The sequence below is a fragment of the Nelusetta ayraudi genome, unplaced genomic scaffold (genome assembly GCF_046127955.1).
Source record: "Nelusetta ayraudi isolate G7.1 ecotype Tasmania unplaced genomic scaffold, CSIRO-AGI_Nayr_v1 ptg000016l, whole genome shotgun sequence".
NCBI lineage: Eukaryota > Metazoa > Chordata > Actinopteri > Tetraodontiformes > Monacanthidae > Nelusetta > Nelusetta ayraudi.
The window spans coordinates 2,867,965-2,887,506 of NW_027466066.1; the positions used below are offsets into that span (position 1 = coordinate 2,867,965).

The 19,542-nt window shown below is 48.2% G+C and overlaps 1 protein-coding gene across 1 annotated transcript in view; it reads left to right on the forward strand.

The window, feature by feature from the left end:
• The first annotated feature begins 1,722 nt into the window (after positions 1-1,722).
• The window catches only part of cacna1ha (calcium channel, voltage-dependent, T type, alpha 1H subunit a), a 46,300-nt gene continuing 28,480 nt past the window's right edge, over positions 1,723-19,542 (forward strand). Inside the window, exons 1-9 of the mRNA XM_076023577.1 lie at positions 1,723-1,963; positions 2,785-2,918; positions 3,554-3,651; positions 8,384-8,543; positions 10,772-11,054; positions 14,865-14,957; positions 15,810-16,048; positions 17,136-17,668; positions 19,340-19,506. Of these exons, the coding sequence (XP_075879692.1) occupies positions 1,871-1,963; positions 2,785-2,918; positions 3,554-3,651; positions 8,384-8,543; positions 10,772-11,054; positions 14,865-14,957; positions 15,810-16,048; positions 17,136-17,668; positions 19,340-19,506 (1,800 nt within the window). The 5' untranslated portion in view covers positions 1,723-1,870. The remainder of the gene's footprint in view (positions 1,964-2,784; positions 2,919-3,553; positions 3,652-8,383; positions 8,544-10,771; positions 11,055-14,864; positions 14,958-15,809; positions 16,049-17,135; positions 17,669-19,339; positions 19,507-19,542) is intronic.

A 19,542-nucleotide genomic window follows, 5' to 3' on the forward strand; every position in this document is an offset into this window, starting at 1 on the left:
TTAGATGAGAACTTCACCCTGGGAGTTTGTCAATAACGCAACTCGCCGCTCGCTCGCTCGCTCGCACACACACTCACACTCACAGACACGCAAACAAGCAGGATCGTCACACGTGTGCGTTTGTGTGCACGCAGGACAAAAGGGGGGAAAAAAAAACAAAAAACAAAAAAAAATAGCAACGCAGCAGCGTCGTCTCCCCTTCCGTCGAGCGTGTTTGATGTTTCGCCGCCTGCTTCCGCCTCCCTCAGGTGCACCGGGCTCTCCGGGGTTTTTTCCACGTGCACTATCTTTCCCTCGCCGTCATAAAAGGCCATCCCTTAAGTTAACTGCAGCCTCGCTCTGACATACCCCCCCCCCCCCCCCCCCCTTTACTGAGCGCCGTGATTTGCAGCGCCATGGATTTATTTTCCACAACGCCACCGACCGGGTTCCGCCCAGCCCAGAAGGTTCCGACGTCGGGGGCGATTATCTCTCCGCCGCGAGCGGCCGTATGGATCAGACTGGGCCGAGGACAAAGGATTGGATTTTTAGCCCGGACGCCGAGTTTCTCGGATTTGCCTTTGTCCGCAGAGCGACTTTGCAAGTGGCTTTTGACTTGAAAAGCTGCAGAGCTGAGACTCACTGGTCTCCACAATGAAATATGCTGAGTCGAGGAAACACGAAATGCCGTGAAAAGTTGCTAAACTGCAATTAGCTAATCAACGATCGCTCGTTTGGAGCGACCGAGGAGGCGTCTTCTCTTCTTTTCCACTCTGTTTTGCCTTCTGTTACGATCTCTCTCTCTCTCTCTCTCTCTCTCTTGTCCTCCTACCCCCCCAGTCCCCCCCCCCCCAAAAAAAACAAAAAAAAAACGTCAACTGGTCAGTTTTGGACGGTGTGTTTTTGTGCCTCGACGCAGCCAGAACCGGCCAGAACTGGTACAAATATAGCCGGCGGTCCCTCGCTGCGATGACGCAACGTGAAGTCCATCTGAAAAGCAGAAGGGGTTCGAAACATTTTGTCCGCCGGCATCTTTGTGATTGCTCGCCGCTTGTTTCCGTCCGTTCAGTCGGAGCGTATTTTTATCACCTCGCCGCGTGCTCAGTATCTCAGGAGCCTTCAGAGAGCTTTTTTTTTCTCTCTCTCTCTCTCTCTGCTTTTGTCCAGCTGTCCACTTGGAATGAGTGACAATAGAGGAAGCGGTTGACTTCCCGCAGCCAAGCGGGGATAAAAACTGTTGGAACTTGTTATTTAACCGCAAGCACCTTTTAACTATTTGAGGTTTGGCTAGGCTAGGCTAGGCTAGGCTAGGCTAACATCTCTTCAGATCTTTCACTCTCTTCCCGGTCTCCAGTGGAGCAACCTCAGAAAATGAATCAAACCAAAAAAAAAAAAAAACCCACTCATATTTAGCCCTTTGTTGACAGTCTTCAGCTCAGCCACCTGGTTCAAAGTGATGCTTTGTTGTAACAGCACTGCAGGGAGCTACGTCAGAGCGTTGGTTGAACCTGCAGGGGGGCATCAGTAGAGCGCCAGTAAACTTAGACAGGCCCCTTTGTGACATCACAAGGTACTCACTTCAGAAAAGTGAAAAAAAAAAAAAAAAAAAAGAAGCAAGCAAGAACTTTTCCCTGTTTCTGAGGAGTTGACTGACCGAGTCGAGACACATACAAGGAAACGTTGGATCCATATTGGCATTTAGTGTCTGTAGCGCTGAAACAATCAAGGACCGAAGCAACCTCGTGTTCCGAGAAACGCTTTCCCTGACTAACTTCCCCCCCCCCCCCGCAATGTTCACTCTGCTTCCTGTTGTAAATGTCTATGAATGTGACGCAACCCACCTCCAGTTCTGACCTTAACCTGCTCTTGCACGTGGTTCGAGCACATATCCATGCTGGTGATCCTGCTCAACTGTGTGACTCTGGGGATGTTCCAGCCCTGCGAGGACGTCAGCTGCCAGTCGGAGTGGTGCCGCGTCCTACAGGTGAGTTGGCCTAGAAACGCACCGTCTCTGTAAAGCACTGCGAAACGTTTAGAGAACAGACTGTGAAATGGATTTGGAATCCAAAACTGTCCGTTTGCAAAGAATCTGGGACGATGTTTGTTTCGTGTCTCCACTTGGCTAAAGTTGTCGTGGAAAAAAAAAGACAACTTCAGCTGGAAAATAATGATTATTGCGTCGTCTGTTCTCGTCAAAACGAAAAGGAACAAAGTCCAACTGAGTGTTTTGAATGCGAGCCAATGTTTACGCACTCTGCTGTTGTTTACATTTAGCATGACTGCAGACCTCGTTGCGTTTGCCTTGTATGCTAAAACGTAAATCAAACGGGAGGGAAATAGATGCAAATGAGATGAGACTCTGCTCCACTTTCTCTGTTTTTCCGCGTCCTGCACCTCGCTGATATTTTGTTTTTGCGCCGCCGCCGAAATAGGTGGCGTTTCAAAGTTGTTGGTTTTTGTTTTTTTTTCTCCGAGCCGAGTCGTCTCCTCGCTGTTTTGATGTCTAATTAATTGCGACGCAGCCTTATCCTCGCCGAGCTGGAGCTATTCCCCCGCTGAGATCAAGCCGTCGGTGGGGAGAGTTTCCTTTCAAACAACCTCTTGTGGCGCTTGGCTGTCTTTTTCTTTTTTTCTCCCCATTTTATTTTTGCCCAACGCTCGCCTCCTCATTGACGGGGAGACTTAACGAGGCCTTGACCTTTTTTCTCTTGACAGCGGGTCAGTTTTTCCTGTTTTCTTCCCCCTCCTTGTTATCGCAGTACGCGTTCGAGATGAATTCTTTGTTTCCACGCTGCGCTGCTTCAGGTGCTGGACGACTGCATCTTCGCTTTCTTCGCCGTGGAAATGATCATCAAGATGGTGGCGCTGGGGATTTTCGGCCCCAACTGTTATCTTGGCGACAGGTGGAACCAACTCGACTTTGTCATCGTCATGGCCGGGTAGGTGTTTCCGACAAAAAAAAACCCCAGGGTTTGTATTTTCAACATTTAGGGCCGGTAGTGGAGTTTGCTGTGAAAGGCCGGCAGACGGTCGAAGAAAAACTGAACAAAACGTCACCACAGCGCTGCTCAGGGTGAAATTGCAGCAAGTACTGTTGAGAATTGTGCACCACGCGGTCAGTAAGTCCAGAGTACGACAGTTGCAGCGGTTACAAGGGGAAAGTGTTCATTTAAAGCAGGGGTCCCCAAACTACGGCCCGCGGGCCACATCCGGCCCTCTGCGTGTCTCTTTCCGGCCCGCGTCAAGGCAGTCATAATTAGGCCCCCCCGCCCCCCAAAGTTTGGAGACCACTGATTTAAAGAGTGAAAAGAAGGCGTAAATATGTGAAATGTAAACCAAAGCCTCAGATATTTTTTCTAAATATTTCCCCAATTGCCACAACAATAAATTGTCAGTGACGCTGCACCAGTCAAACTATTGCTCATACATTGTTTAAGACCGTGCAGCTCCAGTCTCTCTTTAGTAAGCCACCTGCATTGTACACGACCTCTTTCAATTTTGCTTCAAAGCTGTGAGTTTTCCACCAAGCTCATCTCTGCCCTCTGTCCGACCTTTTCTCCGACTGCGTCTGCAGGGTGATGGAGTATTCTCTGGACGGCCATAACGCCAGCCTGTCGGCCATCCGCACCGTCCGAGTGCTCCGGCCACTGCGAGCCATCAACAGAGTACCAAGTAAGTCCGCTGTCAGACTCTCGGAGCGACGTGTTTTTCATTTATCTTTATCTCTGCTTTTCTGCTCTGCGCTGACACTCCGGCCTTGCTAGTCACAGTAAACTGGTGTCTGAACATGTACGGATAGAAATTGAAAATTGAGAATTTTTAGAGAATTGGGCTGAGCTGAAGTGGGAGCCCTTAGCACCACCGACCACTAAAAACCTGCATGTTATTGTTTGACCAGCAGGGACCGCCAATGCCGGTTGCAAAAAGACTGAAAATGACTCACTGTCAATTCGGAAAACTCAATTTTTTTTTGTCCATTGTTTCAAATTTGGGTAGCTAGGCTAAAGTTTAGTAGCCTGTCAATGCTCACCCGGTACCACCCACACATCCAAATGTGGAATCTCCCCGTTGACGGTGAAACCAACCTCTGGGCTTCAGCACGAACTTCTTTACATGCAGTCAGCGCCGCCACCGCCACCGCGGTTGGCGCTAATCCAGCAGAACGCTTTCAATCAAGGCGTTTCGTCGCGCGACGTTCCGACCGTACAAGGCGCAAACTGCGCTCTAACACTTTGCATCCACCACCGGCACCATTATTACATAACATTAATGGATGTGCCGGGCCCGTTATCTCCAATGCGTCGGCATTGTTTAACGCCGGGCTGAGCGACGATGGCGGTCCTCGCCGCTCCTCCTTTAATCACGCGCCCGTCCGGGAGGCTGCTGGAAGCGGCCAACCTCGCACGTCGTCAGTCACCTCGCCCCCTAAAAGCACGGCGAGACAAGTGGCCATGAATCTGCAGGCTGAAAAGGAAACACGGGACAACGGTGTCATAACAGCGTCCGGGATTATTAACCAGCGTGCATTAGGGGCCCGCCGCCAAGAGGCTCCCCCCCCAGGGAGTTGGAACGCACCCGCGAGCGCTCACGTCAATACATGCCCGCTGTTGTTTTTGCTTTCTTTCTTTCTTTCCGTCTTTCCTTTATGTTTGCCACCCGCGGCAGATTTTGAAGCTTAAAACAAAAAAAAAAACGGATTTCAGGGAAAAGTGTGTGTGCACGTGGAAGATAACCCTGCTCTCCGAGACTAAGTCGATCTCCGGGCGTCCGATACCGGCCTGATAAGATTCCCCCTTTGTGACTGATGACATTTGGAAAAGCGCGCGCGGATCTGCGTGTTTGTGTGTCTGTGTGCGTCTGTGTGTGTGTGTGTATTGAAGTGCTTCGGGCGCCGCTGATAACCCAAACACCATCCTAAATTTTGGCAGGTTGCTCCACATCTTTTTTTTTTTTCACCACTCTGCCCTTTTCATATCCTTCCCGCGTCCTCGCTCGGCGAGGGCTCAAAATTGGCGGCGGGTGGAGCTTGGCTCCGAGGGGGAAACAATCGCTCTGGGCCGCCGAGAAAGAGGCGCAGTTGTTTCGTCGTGACAACTCTCCAATCGGCTCCCCCTGGAGGCTCGGGGCACCGGGGAGGCTAGACCCAAGAATTAAAATATAAAGCAGAGGGACGGACGTGCAGCGAGGGCGACAGTGGGAGGTGTGACTCGAGGCTTGAAGCTGAAGGTCAGTTTAGAGACGGACACAAATCCCCCCCCTCCAAGGCCTCCAGACTCATCTGCTAACAGTCGGAGCCTCCCAGGGGGCGCTGCAGAGCGGCTTATGCCTTTCTGCTTCTCATCTCAAGTGTTTCTCATCCCCCCACCCCCCCTCTTTACCTCCAGTATGAGATGAGGGATGTTGGAGGGTGCAAGCTGTCAGGCTCATGGACAGCGTCTTCTTCTTCTTCTTCTTCTTCCTCTTCTTTTGCTTTGTTTTTATCTTTCTCCTCGTGCTATCGCTCCATCTCCGTGTTCCGCCTCTTTGTTTAAGCAGACGGGGAAGATTTATCAGCGTTTGGACAGACGGTGTTTTTCTTTTTTTGGCTTTTTTTTTGGCGCCGTAGCCTGGTTACGGCGCGATTGAAGCGCTCTGTTTCTTCCTGATTGCACAACCTGCCGCGTGGAGCAAGTACGCAGAAATTAATCACCCCCGCGGAGGGCATTAAGATTTCACCTGTGTCTGTTTGCCGGTTGGATAATCATCTCAACGACACGACTGTGGAAGGGGGGGGAAAAAAAGAAAAACATATTCAGCGCTCACCCGGCAAACTTCAATTAAGCGTGGACTTTTGATTTTTGGTTTTGATGTAAAAAAGTTGTTTTTTTTGAACCCGCAGAAACCTTTCCCGAGTTAACGAGATCGTCTTGCATGTTTAAATAGCTTCGCAGTTAATGTGTATCGATTAATGAGGCTCATCAATCAATATGATAGCTGTCTTTTTCCTCCTGTATCGCATCATGAGGGTTGTCAATCGTAATCTGTGGTTCTGTTGCCTTTACCTGTATGAGGCATTTGCACATCATACCCACCGGAGGGCAGTCTAATGTGATGGCGAGCTATAATTTTTTGTCCCGTTAGCTGCAGTGTCAATACATGTATTGTAATAACATTACAAGTCCGAGCCATACCAAAGACTGTAAAAATGGTACCCATTGCCTCCCTGCTTGGCACTCAGTATTCGGGGTTGGAATTGGGGGGTGAGATCACTCAATTGGACTTTAAAGCTCTTAAATTGTCAGACGTGCTGATCTTTGGCGGTCGGCTTGGCAGTTTTAAGGTTTTAATTGCACCAAAGGCAACCAGTAGATAAAATTTTATGCGTAAGCCGCCAAAAAAAAAAAAAAAAAGGAACTGCAACCCAAGCAGGAACATCTGTAGACGTGTATTGTGTGTTCTGTGATGTGCAGTGTGAGTGAGTCTCATGGTATCTGCCGAGCACAGCTGCTTTACAGCCACGCAGATGGAGCCGGGCAGTTAATTGGATCTTAGTGGCAGTTAACAATTTGGGCCTCCCGTGATCATAAACACAAGAATCTCAAGGTGAAAAAAAAAGAAAAGATTATTGTGTTGCGTGTCGCGGCACGGGGGCTCGTTGGGGGAACCTCCGGCGCAGCTTCTGGAACGCACAAAAACGCGGCGCAGCTGTGTCTCGCGTCGCAGGCTGTATTGTTAACAAAGCTGTAGATGGGAAAGCGTGGGTGGCGTTGAGGGGACGGTTGCAGGAGGCATGAACATTGTCAAATGTCGGGTTTGACTGAGCAGACTTCACCGCAGAGGAGGCAGATGCCTCCCGAGCCGCGCGCCTGTGTTCTCTTTCCTCAGAGGGTGCACGTGCGTGTGTTTTTGCACGTTGCAGCGCTCACACCGCATTAGGGTCTCGCTTTCAAATGCAGGCCGTATCCCGCCCCCCCCCCCCCCTTCATCTCTTGCCGCTCGGCGATGGGAAAAGGTGCATCGTTAATCGTGCATCGTTGACTTTGATGCATTGCATGGAAGCGCTTGAAAGTGCCATCGCTCGTTAGGGGGAAAAAATAGATGCCTGACTGAATGGACCCATGAGTCATAGTTTGCTTTGCTAGAAAAAAAAAAAAAAAAAAAAAAGAAGAAGCAACTATTCGGATAAATATACTCCTGATAACACCTTTTCAATGAATGTGCACAGAGCACACAAACCCAATTAGGTGCTGCGGATTTGATACCGATGACTTGTTACATCCTACTAATGCGTCACACAGTTGTAAACTGCCGTGAGGGCGCTGTACATGGGAATGATTAGATCATTTTAATGCGGAGAGTAAACGTCTGACTCTCAGCTCACCGGGCCGCTGGAGAAACTGATTTTTCCTACATCCAGAACTAGCTACGTCATGACATCTGCACTACAAAGGGACGCGACAGCGCCCTCTGGGCGAGTCATCTCAATGTCGGTAGCTAACGGACAACGACTCAACACTGACTATAGCATCGTCTGTTAATTAACTAAATCTAAAATGAACAAATACGAAATTATGGAGCACTTGGCCACCAGTCTTTTTTTCCCACAGAACAGTGATAGTTTCATGATAGCTCGATCCAAATTTTCAATCAATTCAAAATACATACAGTCAATATGCAATCCCACGAAGGTAAGCATTGTCATGTGGCCAGAAAAAAGTTGGCCGCATGAAAATGCAGCGATAGATTGAGGGATGTGTTACTTTGACTTTTGAATATTTTCGGGTCACGGATGGTGAATCTTAGTGATGAATAAATAGATAGCAGTTCACTCACTCAGCATATTTGACTGAGCAATTTCCTCGATGATAAAAGTAAAAGTTGAGTCCTGTGTCCTCCTTTTTCGGCTCTTTTGCCGGAAATTTAATCAGCTCAGATTAAAAATTTGTGAAATCAGCTCACGAAAAATTCGGTTCGGATGTCTTTATCGCTCGACCGCCAATTTAGTTTGTTGGAGCGGAAGTGGCCGTCAGTGTGACAGGGCTGCGAGAGGCAGAGTGCGCGGCGCCGACCTCGGGGACTGGATCTCTGACTCTGACGATGATGAAGTCGCCCCGGCCGACAACAGGGGACGGACGCTGACTGCACGTGCTCGGATAATGCTAGCCGTCAGGGAGGTTGCAAGGGGTTAAATCCCGCCGGGGAACGACAATGTCAAACTGTCGCTCGGCGTCTTGTCACCGCTTGTAATTAGATCGGCCATGGGAACAAAGCGGTCGCCGGCGAGTCCACGAGATCAATAGAGGTTGTCAAATTGTGTTCTAACCCGAGGTCTGGTTCAACTGTAACAGGCGTGAGCTTGAAACATCTGCACGTATGACAAGTTTTATTTTTTTTGTTGACACCGTTTCTTCTTTTCCCCGACCAGGTATGCGGATTCTGGTGACCCTTCTGTTGGACACCCTGCCCATGCTGGGAAACGTCCTCCTCCTCTGCTTCTTCGTCTTTTTCATCTTTGGCATTGTGGGTGTCCAGCTGTGGGCGGGGCTACTCCGCAACCGCTGTTTCTTGGGAGAAGACATCAAAACGTGAGCATGATCAAGCAATGTGGAGCTTTCGGCACACTCTTGCTTCCCTTGTATTGACGCTGCACTTGGTGACCGAGGAAATTTCAGAAAAGAGCAAAAATGGAGCTTAATGATCAATATCTGTTTCTTTAGCACTGGCTAAACAGAGAAATCCATAACAATGCAAAACATGGATAAAACAACAAATATATATATATATGAAAAATAAATTAACATAAATATCACACTCACCTGCCAATCGCCGGCCACTGTATTTGGTAGCCGCGATGAGAATCCCTCTCTATGCAGATGATGTGATCATTTAACCACAATTGAAGTAAAGCAACTTATGCTACAGGTTTTTTTTATCCCCCTCGAGTCCCCTTTTTAATTAGAAATGACATTTCCAATAGCATGCATATAACCTGCTGGCACTCAAATGTAATTGTTAATCCTGCATACAAAGGCTCTGTGAACACGGTGCACTTACATTTTTGGCGACGCAAACTCAAAGCGCTAAAATAATAATCATCGTCATAACAACGACGGTTATTCTCTCAGAGAAATTCTGTTGTGTTTACTTCAAGAAAGACGAGCGCAGATGGCGAAAAGACCAGCGCGACTAATTCTCCATTGGCGACAGAACCCCAGAAATCCAGCAGAGGCGGAAGATGGCCCCCTGCGGATTTTCCGAACCCACTTTGTTTTTTGATGTAACAGCGCCCGAGTTTATGTTTAGAATTCCCTCTTGTGAGTGGGAGTGCGAAGGGGGATTTAAAAAAAAAAAAAAAAGAGAGAGCAAAGAGGATGGCTCCTTAATATTTCATGGGCGAGGCGCCTGTGTTTTCTCTCCAAGAACAAATGGGCGCCTGACCTCTGCACCGGCGCCATCCCTCACTGCGCGGGGCGGGCGCAGCGTTTATGAGCACGTTCTTCCACGCTCTCGCTTTCATCGGAGCGATAACTTTTATTGGGGGGCGGGGCAAAACAAGAAGGCAAACTCTCAGGTTTTACAGCTGAGATTCCTCGGGACGCCACGCTCGGTCGTTCTTTTAAGCCTTCTGACTGCAGAATAAATACCCCGATCGTTACAAACCTTTGCCGAGCCGTCTTCATTTTCAGGGCTGCAAAACTACCGGCGACTCGTAAAGGGTGACAGAGGGAGGTTTCTCCTTCTTTATTCCTCTAATATTTGCAAGGCGCGTGACGAAGACAAGCGGGGGACGCAAAAGGCGGCGAGCGCGGCGGCTTGTGTTGCCAAATGGTTTGATTCGTACAATTAACAGTCTAGACTGGGAGGCCTCCTGATTCGTCAAAACACGACGCACAAACAAGAGGAGTTGATTGCGCGAGGCTCAACGAGGCAAAGTCAATATTGGACCGCGGCGCAAATGGGCTCAACTAAAATGGAGATAAAAGGGAGAACGCGCTGTTGACTCAGTTGAGTACACCTCTGCTGTTTACCGCAGCTGTAGTTTATGGCTACGTTCAGACAAAACATGGAATTAAATGCCGAGCGATCACCGATCACTCCCGTTGATCCGCCGCCGCCGCCGCCGCCGCCTGCCAGCATCCGATCCAGGCTCTCGGCTTCGCTCGAGTTCACTCAGGAACAAAGCACAAGCGGTTCCTGCGCGGACCAGAAGAAGAAAGAAAAGAATCCGCGGGTGCCAGAAGGAGATGCCAAAATATTATTTTCATCTGTCACATTCCTGGAACTCCAGGGGAGGAAAGGATTGTTTTTCCCTTTTCTGTCTAAGTGCTTTCAACCGTTTTGGCCGGCGGAAAAGACATTCCTCTCTGCTTACGAATCACCTGGTTCACCACATGAGACGACCCAAAGGATTTTAAGGATCCTCTCGGTTTGTCTCCCGCGTCCGTTTCAATTGAAGGGAAGCAAAAAAACACCTGAAGGGTGAACGGAAAGGCATTACGTCCGTCACGGTCAGGCAAGTTCAGGCCAATCAGATTTGTGGCTCCGGTTTGGTTGTCTAACGGTTGTCCTGACCTCTGGGAACTCTGTGACCTGGACGATTTTTTGGATATTTCGTTGTTGACCTCGTTAGTTTTCAAGGTCACACAAGGGAGACGATCACACCAAACCGACCCAGCCCAGGCCAAACGTTTACGATGTTTCTAACGTAACAACAAAATTTAAAGCAAACAAAAAGGCAATACAAGATAAGTTTAAAAAAAAAAACCGAAAATATTTATTGAGTTATTTTTACCTGCTGATTTCTCTTTGACAGAATATACAACTTGTCCATCAATCCCTACTACATGACCGAGGAGGGCGAGGACAGTCCGTTCATCTGCTCGGCACCCCGCGAGAACGGGATGCTCCGCTGCCACGACGTGCCGCCGTACTCGGAGGGCGGCATGGACTGCTCCGCCCCTGTGGGCGGGGCCAGCAGCAACAGCTGCATTAACTGGAACCAGTACTACAACGTGTGTCGGCCCGGGGAGCACAACCCTCACAAGGGGGCCGTCAACTTTGACAACATTGGCTACGCCTGGATCGCCATTTTCCAGGTAGGGAGGAAACCTCAAGTCAAGCTCTGTTTCTTAAAGGGCCAGTGCGTACACTTTAGCAGCATCTAGAGGTAGGAGAGCATATTGCGGCTAGCTTTACTTGTAATCCGAGGGGATCCACCGTAGGATCTATGACAAAAAAATGTGCTGGCACTATGGTAGCTATGTTTGAGTCCTGAACAAATCCTAAAAAAAAAATCTGCATAATTAATCATAAATCAATTAAAAAGTCACCGTAATTTCACTGATTCATGAGTCCTGACTCTTTATACCTTTTGCTCTTTGGCTCATTCTTCCATTTCTCGTTTAACTGTCTTGCCCCTGCTCGTGTTAGCTAGCTAACTGTAAAGGGGAGACCAGGCAACATGTCCCTACTGTGCAATCAGTATTCTAACTGCATTTCTATGAAAATATATCAAGTTAATGGCTTTCTTCGCCCTCTGGGAAAAACAACAGTTCTTGTTTCTTGTTCCACTTCCCCCTCCCTGCGAAGAGCCTGAGCTGCGAACGAACAGATCACTCAGTTGCTCCCGCTAGCCCGGCACCACTCACTAAAAGAACAAATCACTCAGGTGTTCTAGAAGTGGGTGGAATTCTGCACACTGTAGCTGACTCAACTGAATCGAAAATCTGATTCTCCTTGGTGAGTCACCTATATAAACTGACTCAGTAAAACGAATCACACGTTTTTCATCGCTGCAATGTACGCCCTCTTATTAAGTCGTTCTTTTGTAGTTTTTGCGTAAAATGCTCGTACAAATGCTAGCATAGGTGTGCGGTTTAGTAAAGTAGTCTAATTTAAAACACGTTTATTTTATATTTGATTTCTTATGAAAGCTTTTCAATGTTACACACTGGGCCTTTCATTCTTCAATCAGTTTAAACTCCATCCAGGCTGTCAGCTAGCATTGAATGTATTACGACCTAAAAGCCAAACTCACTGTCTGCAAAAAGAGAGACATATCTCTCATAAAAAGACATATGCATCGTTTCCGTTCCCATTGTGCTGATTCCTTATCCCACAGGCAGGCTTCTATCTATCACAATATTTGCACTTTGGACGCCCAAACCTGCTAATATATCAGTCGATGACCGACTATTGAGAGGTTTGATCTCGATCTGAGGCTAATAGACTTTGACTTTCGCAACATGGACGTCTGAGAGACTTGTTCTCAAAACATCCCCAACAGCACATCTAGATATACGCACACACACACTCACACTCACAGTCACAGTCACACACACACACACAAAGAGGCAAAGTAATCCCTGTTAGGCACAGACTCCACACAGTGTGTGTGTGTGTGTGTGTGTGTGTGTGTGTGTGTGTGTGTGTGTGTGTGTGTGTGTGTGTGTGGCCTCAGCTCCCAGGCAGAGGCTTTTCAGATTAGATCTTGCTCAGTATTTTATTTATTTATTTATTCATTGCCCTTTTATATGTTTTAGTGGGCATTGGTCTAAAACGAGACTCTATCGCCAGGTAAACTATCCATGAAGACCTTTGTGGGGTCACCTGATACGCCGCTGTTCGGTCCGTACTCAAGGGAAGCGGTTCGCTCTTTGTGTCTTTCTGAACATCGGGGTTCGTTTCGACGAGCATGAATGAAGAATCTCGTAACAACGTCCAATGAGTGAGCAGGACGGACGGGATCAGGGATGAGGACACCAGAGGGAAGTGTCGGTGATTATCTGGGCGGAAGGATGTTGGGGTTGGAAGTGGCAGGCAGGAGAAGGAGAGGCAGAGCAGAGAGGAGACAGGCGGAGGCAGCTGATTGGCTGTGGCCACCCCAGAAGAGGACAGCCTTTCAGGAAGTGGAAGACGTAATGTTAAAAAACGCTCTGCTTCCCCACTGCCTGGTGTGTGGCCACAGCGCCGACCTGCAGTCCACCGCAGTGGAGCTTTTTTCTTCTCCTTTGCTTTGAGCCATGGGACCTCGCTGCATTTTTCTGTTTGCTTTGCGTTTGGCCGTGTTATCTGCAAAAGGTAGAGGCCCCTTTACGGGACTCCGTCAGAAGGTTGTGATGAATAGTCAATGAAGCGCTCGGCTTGTTTTTCCAGGGTACCGAGTCACTCTGTCTATATAAAGAACATGAATAAGTCATCTGAGCACAGGGTTTAGAAAACATATCAGCCCATGGTTCAGAAGTGAGTTAATGCAGAGTTACACCGGGACCCCCCGCAGAGTACAACAAGCTGTTAACGTGTCACGTCGGCGCCCTCGCAGGGTTTGGGCTGGCTTGAAAAAAAAAATAGCAGGAGGGTTTCGTTGTTTCGCTTCTGAGAAATTTATAATCCTTAAATTTTGATGATCACACATGAAGTGAACTTTTGAGAGGCGGGACGATGAATGCTAATTCATTGCTAGCTTACCTGTTAAACCCACGTCGGTGTTCACATTTACTGCTATCGCAGTTATCCTTCATTCCGCTTGTCCATCTGGAACTGGCCAATCACGTTTCTTCTGCGTCAGCTGGGCAAGTCGGTCAAAGAGAGAGGCTCCCTGTTTGTTGCTTTCGTTGCATATAAAAAACCCCACCCCTTACTTCTCTGAGGACACTCATTGGTCTGGTCATATTCTGATGGGGCACAAATCAGATACAAGCTTTTTGGGACGGCGGTTACCCTCACTGACGTTTGAAGCTGGGGAACGGCAAGTGAAACAGTGTGACGTCAGCTTCACCGATTAGCAAGAAGCAGTGCATTCTGGTAGTTGTAGGTTTTCATCTGCTTTGGCTTTGAACTCTAAAAAACAGGTTCAAGGACGCCAACAGCAGAAGACGGCTTCTTTTGTCTTATAAGCTGGATGTCAGAATCAGAATATTTTATTATCATTGTCATTCACTCTGATTGGGAAAATAAAGACTAAAAGCGAGTGTCCCAACTTTATTTTGAATCGGACAAAAATAAATATTTCGAATTTACAGAAAGAAGATTTAGAAGTAGTTTCGAATTTTATTGATTTGCTACATATTTTTTCAAGTGCAAGATTTAATTGAAAGTCGGTAAGTGTGTAATTTCACACATCAGTGATTCTTTCTATGCATTTTTTTTAACCTACTGCTAAATCGATCTACATTAACTAGTTGAATAAGCTGTTTGGTTGTCTTTTCACATCAATTTTAAACTTTTAAACTCAGTGGAATTTTTTTTTTTTTCTTAAATAGCTTTTTTTCCCTTTTTTTTTTTTTTTAATTAAAATGAGTCACCATGATTTTGTGTGTATGGCGCTTGGAATTGACAGTCCTTGGCTCTTTTGTTAATCTGGGCCAAGAGGAGCATCCCAGCAGAGAGTGGATTAGTCTCCTCGAGGTTACTGTGCGTGAGCTAAATCCACACTCGCGCGCGTCCGTGTGTTTAGGAATTTATGTGTGTGTGTGTGTGTGCGTGTGTGTGCGCATGTTTGCGGCTGCGGCGGCCTGTGATGCCGGCTGAGGTGAAAACGTCTGGGCGCGAGTGTATCATTGGCTTGGCTCTGCTTCTTTTTATTTATTTATTTTTCCTGGAGTCTCAGCATCTCTGCTGCTCATTAGCATAGTAGCCACATGAAAAAGGACACACACACACACACACACACGCACGCACGCACACAGATTCCCTCAAGGATCAGCAGTTGAAAGCAGTCTTAAAATATTCGCCGCATCTGACTCCCGTGTGCTTTTTGGTGACAGTTTTGGAGGAAACTGTCTCCAAAAAGCACTTCTTTTTTGGGGGGGAGAAAAGGCAACGTCAGAAGCTCCGGAAAAACATCTTCCAACTCCCCCCCCCATTCATTTTAATGCGCTGTCTCCCTCTGCTTGTCTCTCCACCAGGTCATCACACTGGAGGGATGGGTGGATATCATGTACTATGTCATGGATGCTCACTCCTTCTACAATTTTATATATTTTATACTGCTTATTATCGTAAGTACTGTTTGCATTCCCCCCCCCCCCCCTCGGTTGCTTTTCCAACCAAATTCTCAGCGTGCCGCCGTCTTTCAAAAGCATTAACCTCCCGAACCCGACCCGCGAAGGTCCGTCGTAATTGGGACTCTGCCTTTGCGCCTCACCTAACGGCACTCCCGAGACGAAATAAAAAACAAACCGAGGCAGAATTGAACTCGGCACGTTATGTAAAAGAGATATTTCTTTAATCCTGCCTCCTTTCAGCCACGCCTGTGCGTGGCTGAAAGGTTCCGCAAAGATGCATGAGCCTCGCTTTGCCCCTCCGCCGCCCCCACAAGGATGCTTCCGCATGCTTGCAACTCGGCCTCATTTTTTCGAGAAACACGGAATCACCTTTTTTTTTTTTTTCGCGGCAAACGTTCCCTTCTGATGAACCCGGCAGGCTTTGTGTACTGCTGGATTTCTCAGCTGCAAGTTGCTTCTGTTCCGCGGTGCATGTGATATGAAAGTGCTTTTTATGGGTTCATCTGTAGGAGGAGATAAGAAATAAAAACGTTTTGGAAATTTTTGGGGGGTCTTCGTCAAGCATCAACGAACATCAGATCGATAATGTTTATTATGTCCTCCTTTTTGATAGATTTCTTTGTTTCCTTTTTCAAGAAGAGGGTTTTTTCAACAGTCTTACCTTCTCGACATGTTTCACGAGGAAGTTCGGAAGTTCCACCAAAACATGTCAAGAAGGTCGGACCATGGAAAAAAACCCTTGTCTTGAAAAATGAATCAACGAAATCAATCAACAAACCATCCACCTTTTATCTTAGCTGAGCATTTTCCAGGTTCAAACTGCAATTTCACATCCCTTCTGGCCAGGTGGGGTCTTTCTTCATGATCAACCTGTGCCTCGTGGTCATCGCCACCCAGTTCTCCGAGACCAAGCAGCGGGAGAACGCCCTGATGAGGGAGCAGCGCGCTCGCTACATGTCCAACGACTCCACGCTCGCCAGCTACAGCGAGCCGGGCTCGTGCTACGAGGAGATGCTGCGCTACATCAGCCACCTGTATCGCAAGTTCACGCGCAGGCTGCAGAGGATATACTCAGGATGGCACAGGTCTGATATGTTGAGGGCATACTGAAGGGGAAGGGGCCGCAGTATATGACATTTAAGACTGGAGCCGCAAACTAGCGCTAGCCGTTTTTTTTTGTTCTCGAACGATCGCTTGGTCATTTTGTTCAACCCAGTTTGATGGATCGACTATTGGAAATAAAAATAGTCAAAAAACGTGAAAAAAAAAAAAATCTGAAAGTAAAAACCACCAAAAGTGTAAAAGTCGAAATTGTATTGAAGAATCTCTTTAGAAATAAGAACAACAATAACAAGAGTATAAAAATATCGTTGGATTAATCATCACATAAAGAACGAGCTGTTTAGCAGTATCCAAATGAAGGTAGAGTAGCATCAATTTCGAGAAAATTGTGCAATAATCACAGGATTTTGGAAAAGTTCCACGTGGAGCTAGCGCCATTGATTATTTTGTTAGCGGTCGATCCCTCCATTATTTTGTTCATTTAGATTTGATTGAACGACTGAAAATGTGAAATGACACCAACTAAAACTGTTAGGGTAAAAGGATGTATGAATAAAAAAATCTAGCAATAGCAATAGCAACCGTGTAAAGGTATTGTTTAGTTTTCGTAAAGTTCCGAACAGAGGTGGTGATTGGCAGCAGCGAAATGAAGGCAACAAAGCTTCAAATTTGTCTTGGAACAACATCATGTCAGACTCCTCCTCCTGCTCTTCCTCCTCCTCCTCCTCCTCCCCCTCGGTGCTTCGCATTATTGTTCACTTCTCATCCCGGAGAGAAGCCGCGTGTCATAAGGAGGGCAGTGATAAAAACAGGAAAAAAACAGCCTTTTAGTACCTGGTGGAGGACTAATTCCAGGCGTGCTTGGCAGATTCCTTCAGATGTTTCCGGGGGAACACTGCCGTAGCAGTCAATAGAGAAGCCAATCACACTTTCATCCAGGTTTAATTAATCGGGTCTTTCTTTTCACGCCCTTTTGATGGCTCCCTCGGCATCAAACACACGAGTCATCCGGAGCCGTTTGAACTAGTTTGCAAGTTGATTATCATATCAGCGCAGGGGTTGATCTTCTCTCTCTCTCTCTCTCTCTCTCTCTCTCTCTGCTCGCTCCAGCAAACGGCGCAAAAAGGTGAATCCGAACGGCAGCGGCAGCGTGGGAGGAGGCGGCGGCGGCGGCAACGGCGGCGGGAACGGCCACGGCCACGGCTCGGGCCGGGCCTTCGGCGGCAGCGGCAACGCGCTGTGGCTGAGGCCCATCCACAACCTGCTGCAGCACCACCAGCACCAGCACTGCCGCCTCAGCAACGGCGGGCAGCACAGCGGCGGCGGCGGCGGCGGGGGCGGGGCCGGGGCCGGGGAGGAGCTGGAGATGAAGTCGCTGGCCGTGCGGCGGGGGAGCGCCAACGGTGGCGGCGGCGGCGGCGAGGGCAGGAACGCGGCGGGCGTGGGCGCCCTGCTGGGGAAGCTGAACGGCGGGATGAACTACCCCACCATCCTGCCCTCCTTCGTGTGCAGCTACAGCAGCAAGACGCCGCCGCCGCACTCCCAGCAGCACGCCGCCAGTCCGGAGCGGCGGTCGGCCGGCCAGCCGGCCTCCGAGCACACGGAGACCCTCAACAAGCTCTACCAGCTCATGGGACAGCACAGTGAGTCGGCCGAGCCGTTCACCTCCCGCGTGGTTTATTTTCTCTGGAAAGTTCCACAGGAAAATTTGCAGAATTAGCCCTGTGTTTGCAGCCTCCTGCAAAAAAAAAAGGTCAGTATTCAGGTCCATTCGTGGAGATGATGCTGATGTCTGGAAGTGGGCGGCAACAAGACAGGGTGAGGCGGGGGCTTCAAACACCTCTGTGGGACATTGCTGGCCCAAAGTACCCCTTTGTGATGTCACAAAGGGTTTAATTCCAGGACTGCATATTTTTTACACGCACTTCCTGATCAGAGCGACCAAAGGAAGCAATGGATTGGCTTTTCTCATTTTTCAGGAAAGTAAGGGTGACATTTTCACTTTGGAAGAAGATGGATGGATGGATAGATAGATGGATAGCTAGATAGATAACAATACATACAATTCAAAACCAAAAGTAATTCCAAACACCAGTTTTTTCTTTACTTATCCTTAAAACAGTAAATTAGGAAATTTGAAAAGAACACATTTGCTAACGTAGTTTGACTTTTGCATATTTTTACGGTGTGAAAATGCAGGAAGCACCTAACACCAGTCACTGGTCCACAAAGCAGAGATGATCCATCAAGAGACCTTGGCAACGAAAGCTTAGGTCTAGCAGGAGGCTGTAAACACAGTGCTAAATGTGCTGTTATCTCCAAATCTGTCGAGGGTTTTTTTTTTTGTTTTCATTTTGCCAGTTTACATTCTTGGTGAGTCAGTGTACCAGACTCGGGGATTAGAAATGAAGATGTTGATCTATTACGGCACGTTCAACAACAACAAAAAGAGAGCCTTTGCTAAACTGACGGGGGAAAGTGTTTGTGGCGGCGGCGGCGGCGGCACCTCGGAGATTAGGGAAGGTGATGAAATGCGAGGACAACTCGACTGATGGCTCCCTGCTGCAGCCAGAGTTGCCAGGGGAGAGTCGTAAACAAAGCGTGCGCTGCCTGCGCAGAAACACGTGGATCTTCCCAGAATCCTCTTGTTTCTGCCGCCGCCGGTTTCCATCGGCGCCTCGCCCCCCCTCTCTGCGCACGAGAGGGGAAACAGAGGGACTGGGGCTGGAAGCTCTCCTTTTTTAGACTCCCCGTCATCTCGCTATTCCCTATTTTACACAACTACTGACTGAAGCGTACTGGCATGGAGCATTTTTAGTGCATTTGTTATGTGAACTTCTTATCCCCCCCCTTTACAGAGTCCTAGATGTGACATTGGGGGGAAAAAAAACTAAATAAATAAATTGTGGCCACAATGTAGATATAACTCGTAACAAAATGATTACAAAGTATTTTTTTGCGGCCGTGAAATCGTCTGGGCCAGTCTGCTAACATCTGCTACCCATTGTAATAAAGTAGCAAACACAAGTCTAGAAATTATTCTTTTATTACATTATTACATTGTGGTCATATTTACAAGATATTGACAATAATGTAATAGGAAAAGATATTTACCTTAAGAGCATCCAGTAGGCTAGTAGGCAGTTTCTCTCATCTCTGAGGGTCCGCACTCTTTGCCTTTGACTTTTAGATTTTTTTTTCCTTCAGCTCGTTTGTTTCAGTCCGACTACAGCAGCGAGCCCCTCTGCGGAGTTTGACCGCTGTTGTTGTTGTTGTTGTTTTCCCCTTCTTCACCCTTTTCCAACCCCCTGCAGGACGCCAGAGGCTGCTGTACCAGCTGGCAGGCGTGGTTCCCAGCCCGCTGCTCCTGGAGCTGCTCAGCTGCCCCCTGTGCGCCCGCAGCCTGGAGACCTTGGAGCTGGAGCTGGGAGAGCCGGAGGGCGGCCGGGGCGAGGTGGACGGCCTGCACGACTTCCATCAGGTTCGGAACAGGGTGGCGAGCTACGTCCCAAGGGCG